At 40.7% G+C, this 20,181-nt stretch overlaps 1 protein-coding gene across 1 annotated transcript in view; it reads right to left on the minus strand.

Annotated features, from left to right (window-relative positions):
• Positions 1-6,578: 6,578 nt before the first annotated feature.
• Positions 6,579-20,181, minus strand: part of LOC124711996 (lysosomal acid glucosylceramidase-like) — a 173,357-nt gene continuing 159,754 nt past the window's right edge. The window contains exons 10-11 of the mRNA XM_047242316.1: positions 10,801-10,896; positions 6,579-6,711 (exon numbers count right to left, since the gene is read on the minus strand). Of these exons, the coding sequence (XP_047098272.1) occupies positions 6,702-6,711; positions 10,801-10,896 (106 nt within the window). The 3' untranslated portion in view covers positions 6,579-6,701. The remainder of the gene's footprint in view (positions 6,712-10,800; positions 10,897-20,181) is intronic.

Genomic DNA, 20,181 nt, shown 5'->3' on the forward strand with positions numbered 1-20,181 from the left:
CACACATAACAACAAATGTCATTACATGTGTCTAGAGCACACGCTCTTCGAAAGACTTCTACGGAAATGCAGTTGCTACAGTGGTTCCCGTGTAATGTACGCATACTGAAGGTCTGGCATTAAGTCACGTAGGAGGCTAGCGACTTCTCTATTAATTATACATAGATCTATCCTGAAGCTGACAACGTCGCATAAAAAGTCATAGAACAGATGAAGAATGATTTAATCGATCAGCAAGTGACGCGTTTCGGAATTACACACATTAAAAAAAAAAGTTTTGCATCACCTCGGTTCCGAGAGTTCCGGAACCTGTTCAGAAAATTGGAATAGAGATCAACATAAACATTATTTCCGCCCTTTTTATTGCTCATGACAATCACACGTTGCATGTTGTGCCGTCATACAGCGAGACCTTCAGTGGTCGTGGTCCAGATTGCTGTACACACCGGTACCTCTAATACCCAGTAGCACGCCCTCTTGCATTGATGCATGCCTGTATTCGTCGTGGCATACTATCCACAAGTTCAGCAAGGCACTGATAATTCCTCTCCTCAACGACGATTCGGCGAAGATCCCTCAGAGTGGTTGATGGGTCACATCGCCCATAAACAGCCCTTTTCAATCTATCCCAAGAATGTTAGATAGCGTCCATGTCTGGAGAACATTCTGGCCACTCTCGTCGAGCGATGTCATTATCCTGAAGGAAATAATTCACAAGATGTGCACGAGGGGGGCGTCGATGAAGACGAATGACTCGCCAATATGCTGCCGATATGGTTCCACTATCGGTCGAAGGACGGCATTCACGTTACGTCACCTTCCATAACTATCAGAGGCGTCCGTCAGCCCCACATAATGCCACCCCAAAACATCAGGGGACCTCCACCTCGCTGCACTCGCTGTACAGTGGGTCTAAGGCGTTCAGCCTGACTAGATTGCCTCCAAATACGTCTCCGACGATTGTCTGGTTGAAGGCATATGCAACATTCAGCGGTGAAGAGAACGTGATGCCAATCCTGAGCTGTCCGTTCGACATGTTGTTGGGCCTATCTGTGCCGCGCTGCATGGTGTCTTGGTTGCAAATATGGACCTCGCCATGGACGTCGGGAGTGAAGTTTCGCATCGTGCAGCATATTGCGCACAGTTTGAGACGTAACACGACGGCCTGTGGCTGCACTAAAAGTATTATTCAACATGGTTGCGTTGCTGTCAGGGTTCCTCCGACTGATAATCCGTAGGTAGCGGTCATCCACTGCAGTAATAGCCGTTGGGCGGCATAAGCGAGGCATGTAATCGACAATTCCTGTCTCTCTGTGTCTCCTCCATGTCCAAACAACATCGCTTTGGTTCACTCCGAGACGCCTGGACACATCACTTGTTGAGAGCCCTTCCTGGCACAAAGTAACATTGCAGACGCGATCGAATCGCGGTATTGACCGTCTAGGTATGGTTGAACTACAGACAACACGAGCCGTGTACCTCCTTCCTGGTGGAATGAGTGGAACTGATCGGCTGTCGGATCACCTCCGTCTAATAGGCGCTGCTCTTGCATGGTTGTTTATATCTTTGGGCGGGTTTAGTGACATCTCTGAAGAGTCACAGGGACTGTGTTTGTGATACAGTATCCACGATCAACGTCTATCATCAGGAGTTCTCGGAACTGGGGTGATGCTAAACTTTTTTTGATGTGTGTATAAGTTTATCGGTGTCTAATTTTTAATGTCTAGTTTTTAGTCACCGATCTGGCCAATATGCCACGTGGAATTACTGTCTTTTCTCATTCACAAAATTACTTAAAAATCCGTACTTTCTAAAACAACACACAGGAATAATTATGCCTTCACTTCAAAACAGTTTTTAAGCATCCTGCACAACTAAAACTGGGAAATTATAACTTCCTTCGGAGTACGAACTACACACGACTATACCATTGAAAAGCTTGACTCCGATTCCCTAGGCTGCTGTAAGCATTCTACGTCTCCAAGAGAATAGAAACGCAAGGAATACTCCGTTCTGATTGGTCAGTTTTCTTTAATGCCAATAGAATAACATCATCCTCTCGCGTTAGTCCGCCCTTTTCATGACTAATCAATCAACAAATAACACACTTACGGACTGTACTTTTTCACGAAATAAATATTTAACATTCTGATATTTTCTTTATAATTTATGTTACTAACTGTTTTCATTTGAACTCGAATTAGCAATCCTTTTATCATAAACTTACTTAACGTGTTATGATACAAAATTACCTGTCATCTGCATTCACACTGTCTTAAAATTTTCTCACGCTAGTTCGTACAGCGTTTATCAGTAAAACAACGATCTACATATTTACTTTAGACTACATTCACGCATATACAAAACTGTACAAACGTAAATAAACAAAAAATCCTTCAAGAAATAAACAGAACAATTCACAAAAACATTCTCTTGACCTGTTTCTTGGATGTCTCTGTGCACTGCTGTACACTGGTGGATGAAAATTGGGACTACGTACTCGACTGAAACCATTTATTACCATCTGTCACTGTGCACGCAAGTCATTCTCCTGACATACAGGTTCTAGACAGGAGCGATATAACTCTAGAAAGGCGGAGTTTCTAACATTCCTAAAACGGCAGAAAGGGGTCATTTTGACCTCACATAAAATATTTTCGTATTTTACTTAAACAAGTACATTTTTAGAGCGTCTGTTAATCCATACTTCATTTCTAATAATCACAACAATTACTTACAATTATAAATAATAATTACTAATTTATTTGCACAACATTGTATCATATAAATTTATTGTTGCTACTGCTAACAACTTTCTTAACTATAGATTATTAACTATTCATACAACCTTCTAGACACATTTAGTATATTTGGTCTATTTTACTCTCACATATATTTTATAAACAGCTCTGTATTACTGTTCGCTCAAGTCATTTGAAGCTGCTAAATGCACTTAGCACAGGTGATGTCTGTTTTACACAGTTTTCGCTGGTCTTGTTGCTTTTCAAGAAGCCTGATTTTGAACTTCCTCCGCTTTCTAGGTGATTTGAGTCCCATATCCTCTTCCTTTGCCTGATGTTCTTGCTTTTTCCATTCCCTTGAGTTCATTTGCCGGCTGAAATATGAACTTCTTCCTTTCCATTTTCTTGTTCGTTACGATCTTATAGATGACCCATTGCCGCCATGTCCAGTATGTTGTAGAAGACATGCATTGGCCGTCTCCTACATACAAACTTCATAGCATATTTACAGGTCATTTGATCAACCACATCCACCCCGTACTTTGTTGCATTGTAGAACATTACGGTTTCAGGTTTTTTCTTTCCTTCCTTGCTTATTGCTACTTCAGCATGCAGCATTTTCAGAAGAATGACATTTTTATTCTTCTTTCCTTGGTATACAGCCAAGTTACAGTCTGTGTTGCCACTATTGTGTGGTATTGTGGTGAAGTGTATTTCAGCATTCGGCTTCCTTACTTCATCGGTGATTTCACAGCGGACCTTGTTCATTGTACCAACTAATGAAGCTTTCTTTTCTTTGAGTATTTTAGCAAGTTGAAGAGATGTAAAGTTGTCTGTGGTCACATTTCTTCCTTGATTTACAAATAGCTCCATGAGACACAGAACGATGTACTCTCCAAGTGGTTGTTTCTCTCTATGCGTGTCCTCTTTGCCGAGGTATGGGAAAGCATTACATATATACTTTGTCGTTACTTCAACAGCCAACCATAATTTCAAACCATATCTGTCTGGTTTGTTGGACGCGAATTGAGTGAAGCTGCATCTTGCTTTGCTTGGTAACAATGCATCAGAAATAAGACGGAAGGCACTGATGACAGAGCTGTCTACTCATTGGCAAACATAAGCAGTGGGACCTCCTCTCTCCTTCAGAACATTCACAGCTGACCGGCTTCCAGAAGATGAATAATTTCCAATCTTCCACACGGTTCCATACCTTGCAATCATCTTCGTAGACGCTTCCAACTGTACCTGCTGTGGTGAAAGAGGCGATGATTGCTATGAATGTGAAACGTTACTTATGTATTACTTGAAGCCTCCTGAGTGTTTACTCCAAGTTTCCGATACTTCCATCAGATAGCGCAGCCGCAGGAGAGTTTCAAAATGGCGTCTGTAGGTGATGTACGTTACAAGCAACGTGCCGTCATTGAATTTCTCACTACAGAGAAAGAGACTGTGGAGAATATTCACAAACGCTTGTGCAAAATCTATGGAGCATCTGCTGTCGACAGAAGTACAGTTAGTCGCTGGGCATGGAGGGTGGAGTCATCAGAAAGCAGTTCGGCGAAGCTCCACGATTTGCAACGGTCGGGGAGACCATCCACGACTGTAACGCCTGACATGTTGCAGCGAGCTGATCTTGTCATTCGCCATTAAAGGATGCCATTCGTGGAAGACATTTTTAGGAGCTGAGGAGGTGATTCACACAGTGAAACACTGCTTCCGTCACCAGGACACGGACTGATACTAACAGGGCATACACGCCCTTGCTTCGCGCTTGAGGCAGGCCATAGAACGTGATGGAGATTACGTGGAAAAATAAGGCGTGTAGATAAAACACTATTCTTTGTTGTGTGTAATTCTCATTATTTTTAATAAAGAATTGTTGAAGGAAAAAAAATGACGTTCATTACTTTCTGGGCAACCTTTGTATAAGAACCTTTATCCCAAATATTTTTATTTTTTCTGGAGCTTTTAGATTTAGTTGATTATCATCAAATATTTCTGACATTCTAATTACATGAAACGTAAATACTTGTAGTCGAGATAGACGCGCGTTAAATGGTGTAAAAAAGTACAATAAAACTATAATAAACATACACAATTGACCCCTATTGTAATGTCACTGTCAGCAAATAGTATTCAAAAAAGATCTGTAGCCAAGATAGGAGCCATCAAAACACGTAAGCACATATTGAGACTATATGAAACAAACACAACTGATCCGTATTATAAGGTCACCGACAGCATACTGTGTGCTGACAGCATCCTAACACTACGGGACAATTGTGTGTGTGTGTTTTTTTTTTTATATAGTGTTATTATATTTTACATATTTGCCTGTCTTGCCTGCAAAACTTTTATGTTCTATTCAGTAGTTTAGAAGGACATCAGATAAACACATCGAAATCAGGTATAAAACAAAAGAACAATGAGAAATCGAAGAATGATTTATATTCTACAGATTTCAAAATTATTTACTTCAACTTTACAATGTCATCTCTTTTCGTATAGCACAGCAGAGCGATAGTTAAGTTACTATGAGTATAATTGTTGTAGCTTTAGAACAATTTCGTAACGAAAGTCACGTGATGCGATTTCGCTGAATGCGTAAAACATGATGGAGTGCTTACTCTCGCTTGAAAATCTTTGTGTATGTTTATTATAGTTTTATTGTACTTTTTTGCATCATTTGGCGGGGCCTATCTTGGCTACAAGTATTTGCGTTTCATGTAATTAGAATGTCAGAAATATCTGCAGCAGAGTAGTACCTTTCTTTCCGTTTTTTTACTTTATAATGTTGTTCTCTTCAGAAATTTGTCTAAATTTTTCAGTGCTTCTCTCATGTTTTTCGATAACTGTTTGTAGGAATTTACTCTCTTTAAAATTTCGTATGATACTTCGGACATTTTGTGTGATTTATCAATTCTATATGAATGCTACAAGTTGGTACTGGTTACTTATTTAATTTTAGAGCACGAAAACGGAATTACTATTTTTCAAGATTTGTACTGTGTGGTTTGGTTTACAGTACATGTGAAGGTAATGCATTTTCTGCATTATGTAGACTGTAATTTGATAACAGAAAATTGAATTTATTGGATTTATTATTCAGTTTCTCAATTTGCTGCAGAGCTTGTGTGAAATATCAGTAACACAATAATTATATGTTCCAAATACTTCTTCCCACTGCAGCGGCCCCACACAAAACATAGCGGTATTTGTCTGTTTGTATTTATATGTAACTAAAGTCTTTGTAAAATGTTCTTCAACTGGTTGGCCAGCTCACCTGATCACACTGTCGAACTGTACCTGTTTTAAGTTATTCACATTAATTTCTCTTCCCTCCCGTTTTCAGTTACCTCTCTAGTATGTGTGGTGTTACACCGCCCGAGAAAATATGTTTGTGTTGACACACCTTTGGTCTTGAAGGATGGGCAACATACACTTATTCTCTTTCCTCCTTGTATTAGTAAAACAGACATAAGCCAAAGAACTCTTATGTAATTCACAATACTAACCATTATATTGTAGATAATATCGCTAAATAAGTTATTTTTCTTATCTATGGAACTATTAGCGTACTTCATCAGAGGTTGGTTAGCGGGTAGCAGAGGAGATTAATAAATTATATAAAGTAAATGCATTTTCTACATGATTTTTTTCCTTGCAATTAAATAACACGTAAAAGAATATAGCTTTACTTTTTTCATATATACAGTATTAAAGGCATATTATACAAAATTTGTGAACTACGAATGTACTTGAACCATAGTTTCGAATGAATAATTAGCCCATGAAGTTGGTAACATTTTTGTACATGTTCGAGTTTGAATTTGACAAAACTTGTGAATTAAACACAAAAGGAAATAATTCAGCTCTTTTATATTTCTCTCTCTCTTCCTTTCACAGTTCACGAGGACCAAGTTGCTCCGTCGCTATTTCGAATCCATGTGGTCTGCGTCAGCTGCTCCTGTAAAATAAGAACAATTAATTTTCAGGGGGATTAAATGCCGAAATTGAGAAAAGGCATTTCTCCAGCAGCTAAAGCTCTCGAGCTTTGTGCCTCATGATGCATGTATATAATAAAAACTCGCAGTATTTCGCTGGAGCACCAGCTCACTGTCTTCAGGAAATGAAATTTGTAATATCACTTTAAGTTTTGGCTATATTGATTTAATTACACTACATTTAGGCCAACGCTTAACGTTGTAAATGAAATGGTAGGCTAATTCATACGCCCCTAGCTTAATACATACAATTTTGTTGCCCATTCTGAAGAAGGAATATCACATTACCCGTTGTCTTGAGAATATTTGACAAACAGTTCTGGCAAGATTTAGGCGTGATCGCCATCAACTATTATCAAATGTTAGTTAATGGCCGGTTGGTTTATTCACTCGAGTTCTGTAGAAATGATGTAGAACGACTGTGTTTACAGATAATATGTACATTTTTTCTGTTCTATAACTGCGTACTTGTCATTCACATATTTTTACGTAGGACAATGGTTTAAATTTAATAAAAACGAGTACTATGTTCTTTGGCACTACTCATGTTACAAGTGAAACAAAAATTTAACAACAAAAATGAAAAGAAAGAGTCTTATGAAATTGTTGGCTGGTAGTCCTTGAAGGTGGGTTCAACAGAACAAGCCTAACTGGAAAAATTTTTCGAGGCGTGTAATAACTGTGCCTTAAGTGTATGTGACTGTAAACAGTATGTTCATAGTAATGTACCATGTATTTGTTTTTATGGTCACGAGAGGACGGAGAGAGTGTAATCCAGTGTTGCCACACAGCTTGTTCCTCTCGACCGTCGCGTTCAGCGTCTCCACCCGAGTGATCACCGTCAGCAGTGTCACATGCCCTCACCCCACGACACGCTGCGGAGGGGTTTGGAATTTAATCCAAGACGCTGACGTAAAGTCTGGTGATCTGGAACTTAATCCTACCCCGTCTCCACCACGTGCCGACAAAATGCTGGTGGTGAAAGTTTCTTCCGCTACCAGAATCTTGAACGTCTGCCCTCGAGCCGAGCGCCACCTCACATTCGTGCGTTAGCAGCCTCGGCCACGGAGAAAGGTTTTCAAATAAACGTAACCATTATTTTTGTCCATTGTTTGCAGTGTCTCTTCTAAGTAAGAAGGATATTTCCAGAAGAAATGATAAGAGATTTGCTTTATTATCTGAAGATTTTGTTGTGATCCTGCAAAATATCAAAGATTTTTGTGACTGTACATTGATCCCACCGCAAGTGAACCAACCACCTTGCCGTCGTAGGGTAGCCTGCTTGCCCCAACGACACAGACAAACGTAGGTTCAACCCCAAAGGAGAGGTATGTATGGAGATGCCAAATGACCTTTCTGTATTGGTGTTGCGAACGGCTGAAAACAAGGCAGAAATCACAGACCCTTTTTCCCCTAAGGACATGCAGCTCAACAGTAGGGCGTAAAGATCATGGAATCGTCTTGGGTAAAATATTCCGAAGATAAAATAATTCCCCAGACGGAACTTTGGGTGAGGGCTACCCAGGAGGCCGAGCGAGGCGACACAGTGGTTAGCACACTGGACTTCTTTTCGGGAGGACGACGGTTGAAACCCACGTACGACCATCCTGGTCTAGGTTTACGTGATCTCCCTAATCACTTCAGGCAAATGCTCGAATGGTTCCTTTGAAAGGACACAGCCCGTGACTTCGCTGTTTGACCCCCCCCCCCCCCCCCCAAATCAACCAACCAACCAACCTGTTCAGGAGGATGACGTTATCAGGAAAGCCAAAACCAGCGTTCTACGAGTCGGAGAATGGATTGTTCAATCCCTTAATCAAAAATCCTTCCGCAGTATGAGATGAAACACAACTGTCCCATCTCCTATCAGAATTGTTGAAAGCCACAGAAGCCGGCCGCTGTGGCCGAGCGGTTCTAGGCGCTTCAGTCCGGAACCGCGGTGCCGTTACGGTCGCAGGTTCGAATCCTGCCTCGGGCACGAATGTGTGTGGTGTCCTTAGGTTAGTTAAGTTTAAGTAGTTCTAAGTCTAGGGGACTGCTGACCTCAGACGTTAAGTCCCATAGAGGTTAGAGCCATTTGAACCATTTGAAAGCCACAGAAAAAAACGACACGCTATAAAACAAGCTTTAGCTCACATACCTCGAATTGTCCTCAACAGCAACGGTAATTAACCTTCAGAACTGCGTATTAAAATGTTTATTTAAGACTATTCTCTTGTGCTTTCCTTATAAATACCAGCGACTTATATAAATATATTTCTTTGATTCATACGTACGACATAACTTCATGGAGCGAAATTCGCTAAACGTTATCCAAGTCAAAGGTGTAATAACTATATGTAGAAGTTACACTGAAATCCGCCAGGATCTATAAAGCAGGATACTTCGGTAATAACTACACAAATGTGTGTGTTTTCATTAAAGGCACCAGAATAATGCAGCAGCTCCCACATCACAAACATCACTCTTGAGATGCCATAGAACTTGAAAAACGCACTTCGTATTTGGGAAGTGTTTCCCGAAACGCGTCGAGCAGGCAATAAATAGAGAAAGAATCACAACTGGTAATAGTAAATGTTATTGCGTGACAAACGAAACTGTATAACTCTGTACTTGCAGGCGCCTATGTCGCGTAACATGACTTTGCAAATCCTGGTGGCTAAGTTTTCAATTACACTACTGGCCATTAAAATTGCTACACCATGAAGATGACGTTCTACAGACGCGACATTTAACCGACAGGAAGAAGATGCTGTGAGATGCAAATGATTAGCTTCTCAGAGCATTCACACAATGTTGGCACCGGTGGCGACACCTACAACGTGCTGACATGAGGAAAGTTTCCAACTGATTTCTCATACACAAACAGCAGTTGACCGGCGTTGCCTGGTGAAACGTTGCTGTGATACCTCGTGTAAGAAGGAGAAGTGCGTACCATCACGTTTCCGACTTTGATAAAGGTCGGATTGTAGCCTACCGCGATTGCGGTTTATCGTATCGCGACATTGCTGCTCGCGTTGGTCGAGATCCAATGACTGTTAGCCGAATATGGAATCGGTGGGTTCAGGAGGGTAATACGGAACGCCGTGCTGGATCCCAACGGCATCGTATCACTAGCAGCCATCTTATCCGCATGGCTGCAACGGATCGTGCAGCCACATCTCGATCCCTGAGTCTAAAGATGGGGATGTTTGCAAGACAACAACCAGTTCGACGACGTATGCAGCAGCATGGACTATCAGCTCGGAGACAATGGCTGCGGTTACCCTTGACCATGCATCACAGACAGGAGCGCCTGTGATGGTGTACTCAACGACGAACCTAGGTGCACGAATGGCAAAGTATCATTTTTTCGGATGAATCCAGGTTCTTTTACAGCGTCATGAGGGTCGCATCCGTGTGGCGCCATCGCGGTGAATGCACATTGGAAGCGTGTATTCGTCATCGCCATACTGGCGTATCACTTGGCGTGATGGTGTGGGATGCCATTGGTTACACGTTTCAGCAGGATAACGCACGAGCGCATGTTGCAGGTCCTGTACGGGCCTTTCTGGATACAGAAAATGTTCGACTGCTGCCCTGGCCAGCACATTCTTCAGATCTCTCACCAATTGAAAAAGTCTGGACAATGGTGGCCGAGCAGCTGGCTCGTCACAATACGCCAGTCACTACTCTTGATGAACTGTGGTATCGTGTTGAAGCTGCACGTGCAGCTGTACCTGTACACGCCATCCAAGCTGTGTTTGACTCAATGCCCAGGCTTATCAATGCCGTTATTACGGCCAGAGGTGGTTGCTCTGGGTACTGATTTCTCAGGATCTATGCACCCAAATTGCGTGAAAATGTAGTCACATGTCAGTTCTAGTATAATATATTTGTCCAATGAATACCCGTTTATCATCTGCATTTGTTCTTGGTGTAGCAGTTTTAATGGCCAGTAGTGTAGTTTCAAATATGGAGGCACCTTGGCCGGTCTGTGTTGTTTATATAGGTCTTTGGTATCAGCTGTGGTGTAACAAGTAAGCATCTGGCGCCGCCAGTGGTGGACTCACGTGTAGAGGAGGGTGCTCACGGAGTTGGCCGGCAGCGTCAGCAGAGCCTCCCCCAGTGCTGGGTCCCGCACGCGCACCGACACCTCCTCAGTCGCCCTGAAACACAGCACCACACCAGTGGCGTAAATGGAAGGGACATCCTGCTCCAAGGCCACCTGCACGCCTTCCCACAGCATCGACCGTGGCAACGGAACTCTGCCCTACAGACACGACGTATCTCTGCTAAAACGGCGGTATTCCTAGACGTTCTAAACACTTTCGATTCAGTACTCCACAGTGACGCCGATAATATGTTCGGATGCTGTATCTTAGCATAGCTGTGACTGAAATCTTGTTGGAAGAGAGAGAGAGAGAGAGAGAGAGAGAGAGAGAGAGAGACAAGTGCACGTTTCCTCAGATGGAGAGTCATTCACAAAACGTACGAGAGCTATTCGGCAAGTAATTTCCAATCGGTTGCGAAACGCAAACCACTGTGAAAATTCGATGGACCTTTGCACAGATGTGTTGGCCAGAGTCTCCAGTATGCTTGTAGATCGCGTCACGACGCTGTTTTCAGTTCCTAATGCACAGCTAGCAGGCAAAGATGTCTGGGAAATAGCGTCTCCCGCCAAGTATGAGGGCCTGGTGAGAGACTTCGCCTGACGTCTTGCAGCCCACATAGCACAAGTGTCATGCAGCTCCTTCTTCATGACAATTCTCGGCCGCACTCTGCAGGGGCAATGAAGATGCTCCTGCAGCGTTTTCAGTGTGAAGTGTTTGGGCACCCACAATACAGCCCATAACTGGATGACTGAGTTTCATCACTGCTTACATGAACCGCTGGCTTTGAAGACATTTAGACCAACGTAGAGTATTGGCGGAATATACAAGTGGCTATCTTTTATGACGACAGTATTGGTATTGGAAAGTTAGCACAACGCTACGAAAAATGTCTAACAAGGGGAGGCCGCCAATTGTGAAATTCAGATTCGATTCATACTGCGCATAATAAAAGCTCATGGCCAGAGGTGTAATGTGGCAAAGCACCAAGATGCACTTCTCAGCCATTGTCGAGAAAATCGAGTTAAAAGAAACCGTTACGGTGAAATACTGTCTGCGATTAACAAACAGCTTCGTGGCGCAGCGGTAAGCGCTCGGGTTCGTAATCCAAAGGTCGCCGGATCGAATCTTGCGCCATGCAACTTTTTTTATTATTAGTTTTTTGTAATTCAAATGTACACACACACACACACACACACACACACACACCACACGCACACACATAAACTATTAATGAATTGCTTATGCATGTTGGTGAAGGCGGATCGCTCTCCAATTGTACCACCTCCGTTTTTCCGTTTGTTTAACAGGGTGCACCAGAGCTCTCACGTCCGCACTGATTTTCGACGATGTTATAAGTTGCGCTAGGGACCGCATCTACCTTCTTTCGAAGTTAGCAGGCAACTACGCTATTATGCGGCGGCTCGTTTCGGCCCATTCAACATCTGTCCTTCAAGTGTAACGAGCGAGTAACGGAGTTCATATTTCATACCTTCCACAGCAAATTTGTGTTCTCGGGTCTCTATTCTAATTCGAACGTTTGACTTACGCTATACGTATTGTAAGTAGGCTGTTTAGGTTTTTTTATTGGTAACGCCACCTCTGTATGAAAATCACTGGCTGTGCTGTGTGCAGTCTGTGGCTGCTTTGCATTGTTGTAATACTCGCCATTGTAGTGTGGGGCAGCGGCAGCTGGATGTGAACAGCGCGTAGCGTTGCGCAGTTGGAGGTGAGCCGCCAGCAGTGGTGGATGTGGAGAGAGAGATGGCGGAGTTTTGAAATTTGTCATGAACTGCTATATTTATATATGATGATATCAAGGTAAATACATTGTTTGTTCTCTATTAATATCTTTCATTTGCTAACTATCCCTATCAGTAGTTAGTGCCTTCCATAGTTTGAATCTTTTATTTAGTTGGCAGTAGTGGCGCTCGCTGTATTGCAGTAGCTTGAGCAGCGAAGATTTTTGTGAGGTAAGTGATTTGTGAAAGGTATAGTTTAATGTTAGTCAGGGCCATTCTCTTGTAGGGAATTCTGAAAGTCAGATTGCGTTGCGCTAACAAAATATTGTGTGTCAGTTTAAGCACAGTCATGTATAATTGTTCAAAGGGGACGATTCATATGTCGACCCTTAGCCTAGGATACCTCACTGGAACCTTCTGATTTTTTCTTGTAGTTTGTGTATTTAGTGTAGCTTTTGTTTATTGCTAGTGCGTAATTGTAGAGAGAATCTCCTTTGTAGTTGTAGCCTTTCATTGTTGTACAGTAAAACAGTTGTGGCATGCATATAGATTTGCACCAAGTATTTCGCAACTACGCTTGCAATTAACTAGATATTATTTTCAGTGCTTTGTTAATGTGTTCTCCTATTTTTGCACTTCAAATTGTGCTTTTCTGTGTTATCGTGTGAAATATTGTGACAATTATGGCGTGTGAAAAACGTAATACTAGGCTCCAAAGTAAACTGAGAAATGACAGTGAAGACGAAAGAAGTGTGTTAGCGCCGCAGAGTAATGAATTAACTAATGTTCAAAGTAGTAATTTGGTAATTGCGCATAGGGAAATGGAGCGGGCGGCAAACAATGGTGTAGACAGTGAAACAGGTAGTGAACAGGGGAGCGTTATCGATCGATTGGACGGCAACAGCTCGCCTCAGGAATCGGGAATGACAGAACACAATATTGCAAATACTGCAGACTCAGGTTTTGGGTTCCCACCGTTTTCTCAAATGAGTCAAGACACATTTTCCACTTGTCAAAATGTGAATGTTGCCGGTGCAACTTCACTGCCGAAAAGCACTGAGGAACATGTTTCAGACACCAGTGCATTGTTATTACAATTAATGCAACAAATGGGACAAAAGCTTGAAAAGTTAGACACACTGGAACAAAATCAGAGACAAACACAACAACAGCTTCAAAAGTTAGACTCATTGGAACAAACTCTTGAACAAACGCGTGAAGATTTAACTACTGAGCTACATAACATGGAATCGAAATGTCAAAAAGTCTGTAATGACGTAAAAACTCAAATTTGTGAGCATTTTCAACCTGTTTTTTCGCGGCATGAAAATGCATTACAGAATCACGAAGCAGCCATAAAAGAACTGCAAATTATTGTTCATGAAAATCATGAGACCTTGCAAGCTAAATTTGACTCAGTTGCATCTACCGATTCGGTTACGCAACTTGCAAAAACTCAGGAAAACTTTAAGGACACAGTAGATACTCTGAAACTTGGTTCAGAAAAACACACTGCAGAAATAAGTACACTATCGGAGAAAGTAGCCGAACTTTCGGATCAGGTCACTAACTTATCTACAAAGGTAGATGATGATCTGAATGACACAAGACCCGTAGCCTTCACTGACACAGAAGAGTATGAACAAATAAGAAAATTCAAACAAAATCAGAATCAAATTAATACACAAAACCAAAGAGAAATCCGGGAAGTACAAGATCAGCTGACACAGGTAATACAAGAATTACGTATTTCAGAGGACACTCGCGCTCCAACACGGGAAGAGGGACTTAGAAACACGGAAAAGCCGCAAAATAATAACACAGGGCATTTCGAAAGTTATGAAAGAAATTGGCAATGTGCACCGAATTTTGAGATGGAACGGCCGACACGACCTAACAATGACCGATATGCGACTCGCCGACATGATGACTTTGACTATAAGCTGTTCATTACTACACGTAAATTCAAAACATTTAAGAATTCTGGCAACGACATTCATCCACAAGCGTGGCTCCATCAATTCTCTCATTGTTTTCCTCCCAACTGGTCATTACAGCACAGATTAGAATTTATGTGTGGCTACTTAGAGAATGAACCAGCTGTAAAAATGCGATCGGTCATTCATGATTGCCACAGTGAAGGAGAATTTTACCATGCCTTCCTCTCAGCATATTGGTCTCAGGCCACACAAGACCGAGTAAAACATGGTATCATAATGATGAAACATTTCAAACAATCTGAATTTTCCAGTCTTGTCAAATATTTTGAAGACATGTTGCATAAGAATCAGTATCTTTCAAACCCATACAGCCCCTCAGAACTCATCCGCATTTGCTTACTGAAATTACCTGAACATTTACGACATATTATTTTAGCAGGACGTTGCAAAGAAGACATTGAGGCTTTTCAGGGACTGTTACAAGAACTGGAAAGTGACACTGACAATCGGGGAGCGCGGAAACAGGAAAACAATCACTACAGGTCACATACGTCACAATTCCGTGACGACAGAAACAATAACTGGACACGACAAGGCTATTCTTACAACGCAAATCGTGACCAAAACAGACACCACCCATATGACAACCGTTGGCAAAGTAGTAATAATTACAGGGAAAGATCACTTCTCCGCGGTAGTGACTATCACAGAGACAATCAGAGAAACAGACAATTTGGGAACCAAAATAATTATTATCAAGGGAGACAGAATAACTTCAGACGCAACAGTTCAGCACGCAGTTACGATTCAGGGAGAAATTCTCCACCACTTAACCGACAAGAAAGAAACTACAGGAACTACCGACATGACGACAGACGATGTGATCGTAACGACAGACCTGAATTGCATCAGAACTGGCGGGATTTAAACAGGGCAGGGCCTTCTCGTCAGAGTGAATTTGTAGAAGTTAGGTCTCCTAATCCCAGTAACGACACGCGGCAACAAAGAGACAGACAATGACTCGCACCGCAGGCATACACGTGCGCCGGCTGGCTCCGAGAAAAATAACATTATATCTGGTACTGCTAATGAGATTTTAATGCAACATTTTGGTTTACTTGAAAATATATTCTGGATTTAAAGTACTTTCTGTGAGATACCAGAGGACACAGTGGTTAGTTTATGTGACAGCTACACGGTTTTATCACGACGCTACTAATAAGTGACAATTTACAGTGTTGCTTTTGCGATGTATCTGTTTTATATCTGCACAGTTTTCTGAATTCTTCTGGAAAGAAAAACATGTTTTAGTAGTAACTTTTGTGGTATAGCAACAATGAGACAGCCTTTTTCGTGGCACAACAATACGTTACTGTACAGTACTTTCTTCATCATGCCAATAAGCATAATAACTACGATATCTATACGCAAAGCATTTCACTTTTGTTTATCATGAGGTAAGTACATTGACTTCTGCAGAACTTAGCTTTCGGAGGACGATAACTACGACACTTCCACAGAGATTATGTTACAAGACGCACAGTTTAGCGCTACAGTACACGTATTTGAGTGATCAATTTTATACTTAAAACATTTATTTTTAAAGATTTTTGAATTACAAAGAAAGTTTTCCGTGATATATTTCATTCCATTGGTGTAATCTGTAACACCTGAGGGTATAATTACATTAATCCTCAGGGGGGTACACGCTTACTTTGTGTACCATGTGTGTGGCAACCACAAGGAACCCTAGCTAATATGGTATTTGCTTATACAACTTTACACATCGGTACCATATTTCTCTAACACACAAATTACACAGCTATCTGATCATTTAACAGAGAAAGAAACTTTTTTTTACTACATCAGTGACAGATGTTTAAGTAATTACACAGTTGGATAACTTCACACTTATGAAATTGTATTTTGTCTGTACTGTGTGAACTCTTCATATTTTTTCAGAACCATTGTGAGACTATGAGAGCTTTGAATGATGTATTTGGTATGAGATCATGATTTTTAAAGTACGTTTGAGGTAGATGACACTATTGAAATGAGCAGAGAATTTTTTTTAGGTTTTGAAATTATTGGAGGAAACTACGACGATTTTGAGAATTGACTGAGATGTTACGATATTTTTACGACGACGATGTGTATTACGCTGTTGCGGTATGTTTATGATCAATAAGCTGATGCTGTATGAGTTATTTTATTATGCTACGTATCTGTGATGATGAAATATTGAAGAAGTGTCGACGAATAAGGTAAGAAATAATGAGTAGTGGTTAGGGACGCCGATTTGTGAAAAAGGTTGTTGGAAACCAAGAATCGTACTTTAAGAGTTATGAAATGTGTGTAAATGCGTGAATGTATCACAATGCCGGCGAAAATTTTTTTGGACACTTATATTTATAGGATTTTGTTTCTACAGATTTGCAACGCTAATTCTTGACCTGTGAAATATTTTTATGTGAGACTGTCACTGTAGCGGAAACTGCTGTCGTAAATATTTCCGTAAGAAAGTTAAGTGACCACCTGCACGTAATGCGTCGCGGGCACCCACCTGGGCGACGGCCGCCCGAAAAAAAAAAGCCATTAGCCTTTCAGAGGCGCAGGTGGAGAAAAAAAAAGGAGAGACCATTAACCTGGCTATTGACATTCCTTTGTGGAAAGCATCGCAAATAAGACACGCTCATTACTTGGAAACATATGATTATATTGTGGAGCGCCTACTTTCTGCTACTTACTGAAATGCTTATAAACTGATGGGAAATATTCTTACATCTGCAAACCTGATAATGACAAGTGTCTTTCTACAAGAGTTGAGAGCTACTTACTTATTGAATGATATTTGTATGCTTTGGTTTGCGTAATTGCTTATTTCATTTGATACCTGTTTTCCAGCTGTGTTACAGCATTAGTTTTATAAAATAAACTTAGATGCATTTGCTAATGTGAACACTTTCTGTCAACAGATCTATTAAATGATAATTTTGTAATCCACATTCTTTAAAAAAAAAAAAAAAGGAGCACTTGGAAAGGAAAGAACAATAAGAAGGGACTAGTAACAGTAACTGGACACATAATTTTCTTTTCAAGTACATGGTAATATTTCTTTTACAATAAGTTGTTGTGGTGCACCACTTTAATTACATAGATATTAAGATGTGAATATACATTTCCCTTATCTGCATTGTTGTTTTTACTGTAATATTTTTTATGCTTGAGCTTTGTCATGCTTAGGTATACGTCATAGCATTTACTGCTGCTGTTTGCCAGGCATAGTGTTACTAAATTTAACTTTGTATTACTCTGTTAAGCTTTTCTTGTTGCTGCACATTGGCTCATATTAGTTGTAATTTTGCATTTTTTTCTGTTAATTTAGATTTACTGTAGCTTGCTTTGCAATTTTCCATTTTTTTGGTCATTGCTGTTTGTGTTAATTGTTTTGTGCTGCTGCATTGCCTCGTCCCTTAGTTTAGCATCTGAGCTCAGTAGATTTAAGTTAGCTTAAGAAGGGGTAGCCTATAAGAGAATGAGTTGCGATGAATTTGAAGAAATGCACTGAGAGGCTATACGAGAAAAGTACAGAAAGCAGGTATAGATAGGACTTTTTGGGAATAATGATGAATGAAGGGAGATCTCCAAGAAGTAAAGACAGTTTTGTTTGCAAAATACTGCAGTACAACAAACCCTGTCCTTTCCTTTTGTGGTATCCCACTATATGTTTGTGTACCCTTGTGTATTTGTTTTCTTCCTGTCTCTGTGTAGTTTCATAGAATTTTTTCTTCTTTTAATATTAAGCTACATTTACTATGATGAGGAATACTGTTATCCTCAAATACAATTGGCATTAATAATGTGTTATTTACTTTGTAAAGATGTTTAGACATTATTTATTCTGTTTTGTTTTAATGCTCATGTGTGAAATTGATGTTTCAAAAGTTATTCTGATCTTTTATGTATTTACTAATGTCATAATTCCTGTAACACTGATGTATATGTTATTTCGATTCTTTTGTAAAGCCCATATTACTACAAATGTTATCTGTATTATTATGTTTTTAATGATGTATTTTGTACCTTTGTTATTGTATTCTCATGTTATAAAATTGTAATTGACACCAGTTTATAAAACTAAGTAACTTGTAAGCATTCATTTCACTGCACACATTTCCGTTGGTCATAGTATATGGACAATATGTGAGAAGTAGGGACTGATAGTGTTTGCACGTGTGTTAATAATTCAGCAAGGGACTGGATAACAGCATTGCTGGTTCTAAGGACAATTCCAAAAACTTTGTGAGTGCACAAGTGGTGGTTATGGACTTGCTATATTATCCGCAAGACTCTTCAATGGTGATTGTGCACCTGCACAGTCACAACAGATGGCTGTTGGCTATCTCTACAAGGACTATAGTGGGTCTACATCAACCATCAATACCATCATCTCTACTAGGACTGCAGTGGGTCTGCACCTATGGTGGCCCACCAATACCGTAATCTCTACCAGGACTACAGTGGGTCTGCTCTGTGATGACCTACCAATATTCTTCAAAACTTCGACTGACTCGGCTGTGGGTTTGCTCTGTTGTGGCCCATTATCTGTCAGCATGTCAAGAGTCAGCACTGTCTTTCCGTTGGAAGGACAACGCTACTTCTTCAAGACTGCATGGAAATCCACTACTTCCGTGTGCATTTTCTTTTACTGCTCAGACTTTGAGAGAAACTCTTCATTTTTACTGTGATGAACAATCTGGACTGTCTTTATGGACTGTGAGAAATTTTTAGCTTTTGACCAGCATTGTATCAATAAGTGTGTGCATTTGATATCTTTGTTATTGCAATTATGAAAAATTTTTTTCAAATCATTTTTGGCCACTGCCCAAAATAATTTGTAAATTTTTTTGTGGGGAGCATGGGGGCTATGTAAGTAGGCTGTTTAGGTTTTTTTATTGGTAACGCCACCTCTGTATGAAAATCACTGGCTGTGCTGTGTGCAGTCTGTGGCTGCTTTGCATTGTTGTAATACTCGCCATTGTAGTGTGGGGCAGCGGCAGCTGGATGTGAACAGCGCGTAGCGTTGCGCAGTTGGAGGTGAGCCGCCAGCAGTGGTGGATGTGGAGAGAGAGATGGCGGAGTTTTGAAATTTGTCATGAACTGCTATATTTATATATGATGATATCAAGGTAAATACATTGTTTGTTCTCTATTAATATCTTTCATTTGCTAAGTATCCCTATCAGTAGTTAGTGCCTTCCATAGTTTGAATCTTTTATTTAGCTGGCAGTAGTGGCGCTCGCTGTATTGCAGTAGCTTGAGCAGCGAAGATTTTTGTGAGGTAAGTGATTTGTGAAAGGTATAGTTTAATGTTAGTCAGGGCCATTCTTTTGTAGGGAATTTTGAAAGTCAGATTGCGTTGCGCTAACAAAATATTGTGTGTCAGTTTAAGCACAGTCATGTATAATTGTTCAAAGGGGACGTTTCAGTATTCGTTTCGGAATATCGTTTCTACGTCTTCCGTTAACTATACGTGGTAAACATTACGAAGACAATAACATTTGTGAAATACAACTTTGTTTGCGGAAAAAATAATGATGTTCGAAGTCGCCAGTTTTTCCACGACAAACGACTTTCAACAACTTATTATATGCATAATT

Source organism: Schistocerca piceifrons, chromosome 1 (genome assembly GCF_021461385.2).
Source record: "Schistocerca piceifrons isolate TAMUIC-IGC-003096 chromosome 1, iqSchPice1.1, whole genome shotgun sequence".
In the NCBI taxonomy this organism is placed as follows: Eukaryota; Metazoa; Arthropoda; class Insecta; order Orthoptera; family Acrididae; genus Schistocerca; species Schistocerca piceifrons.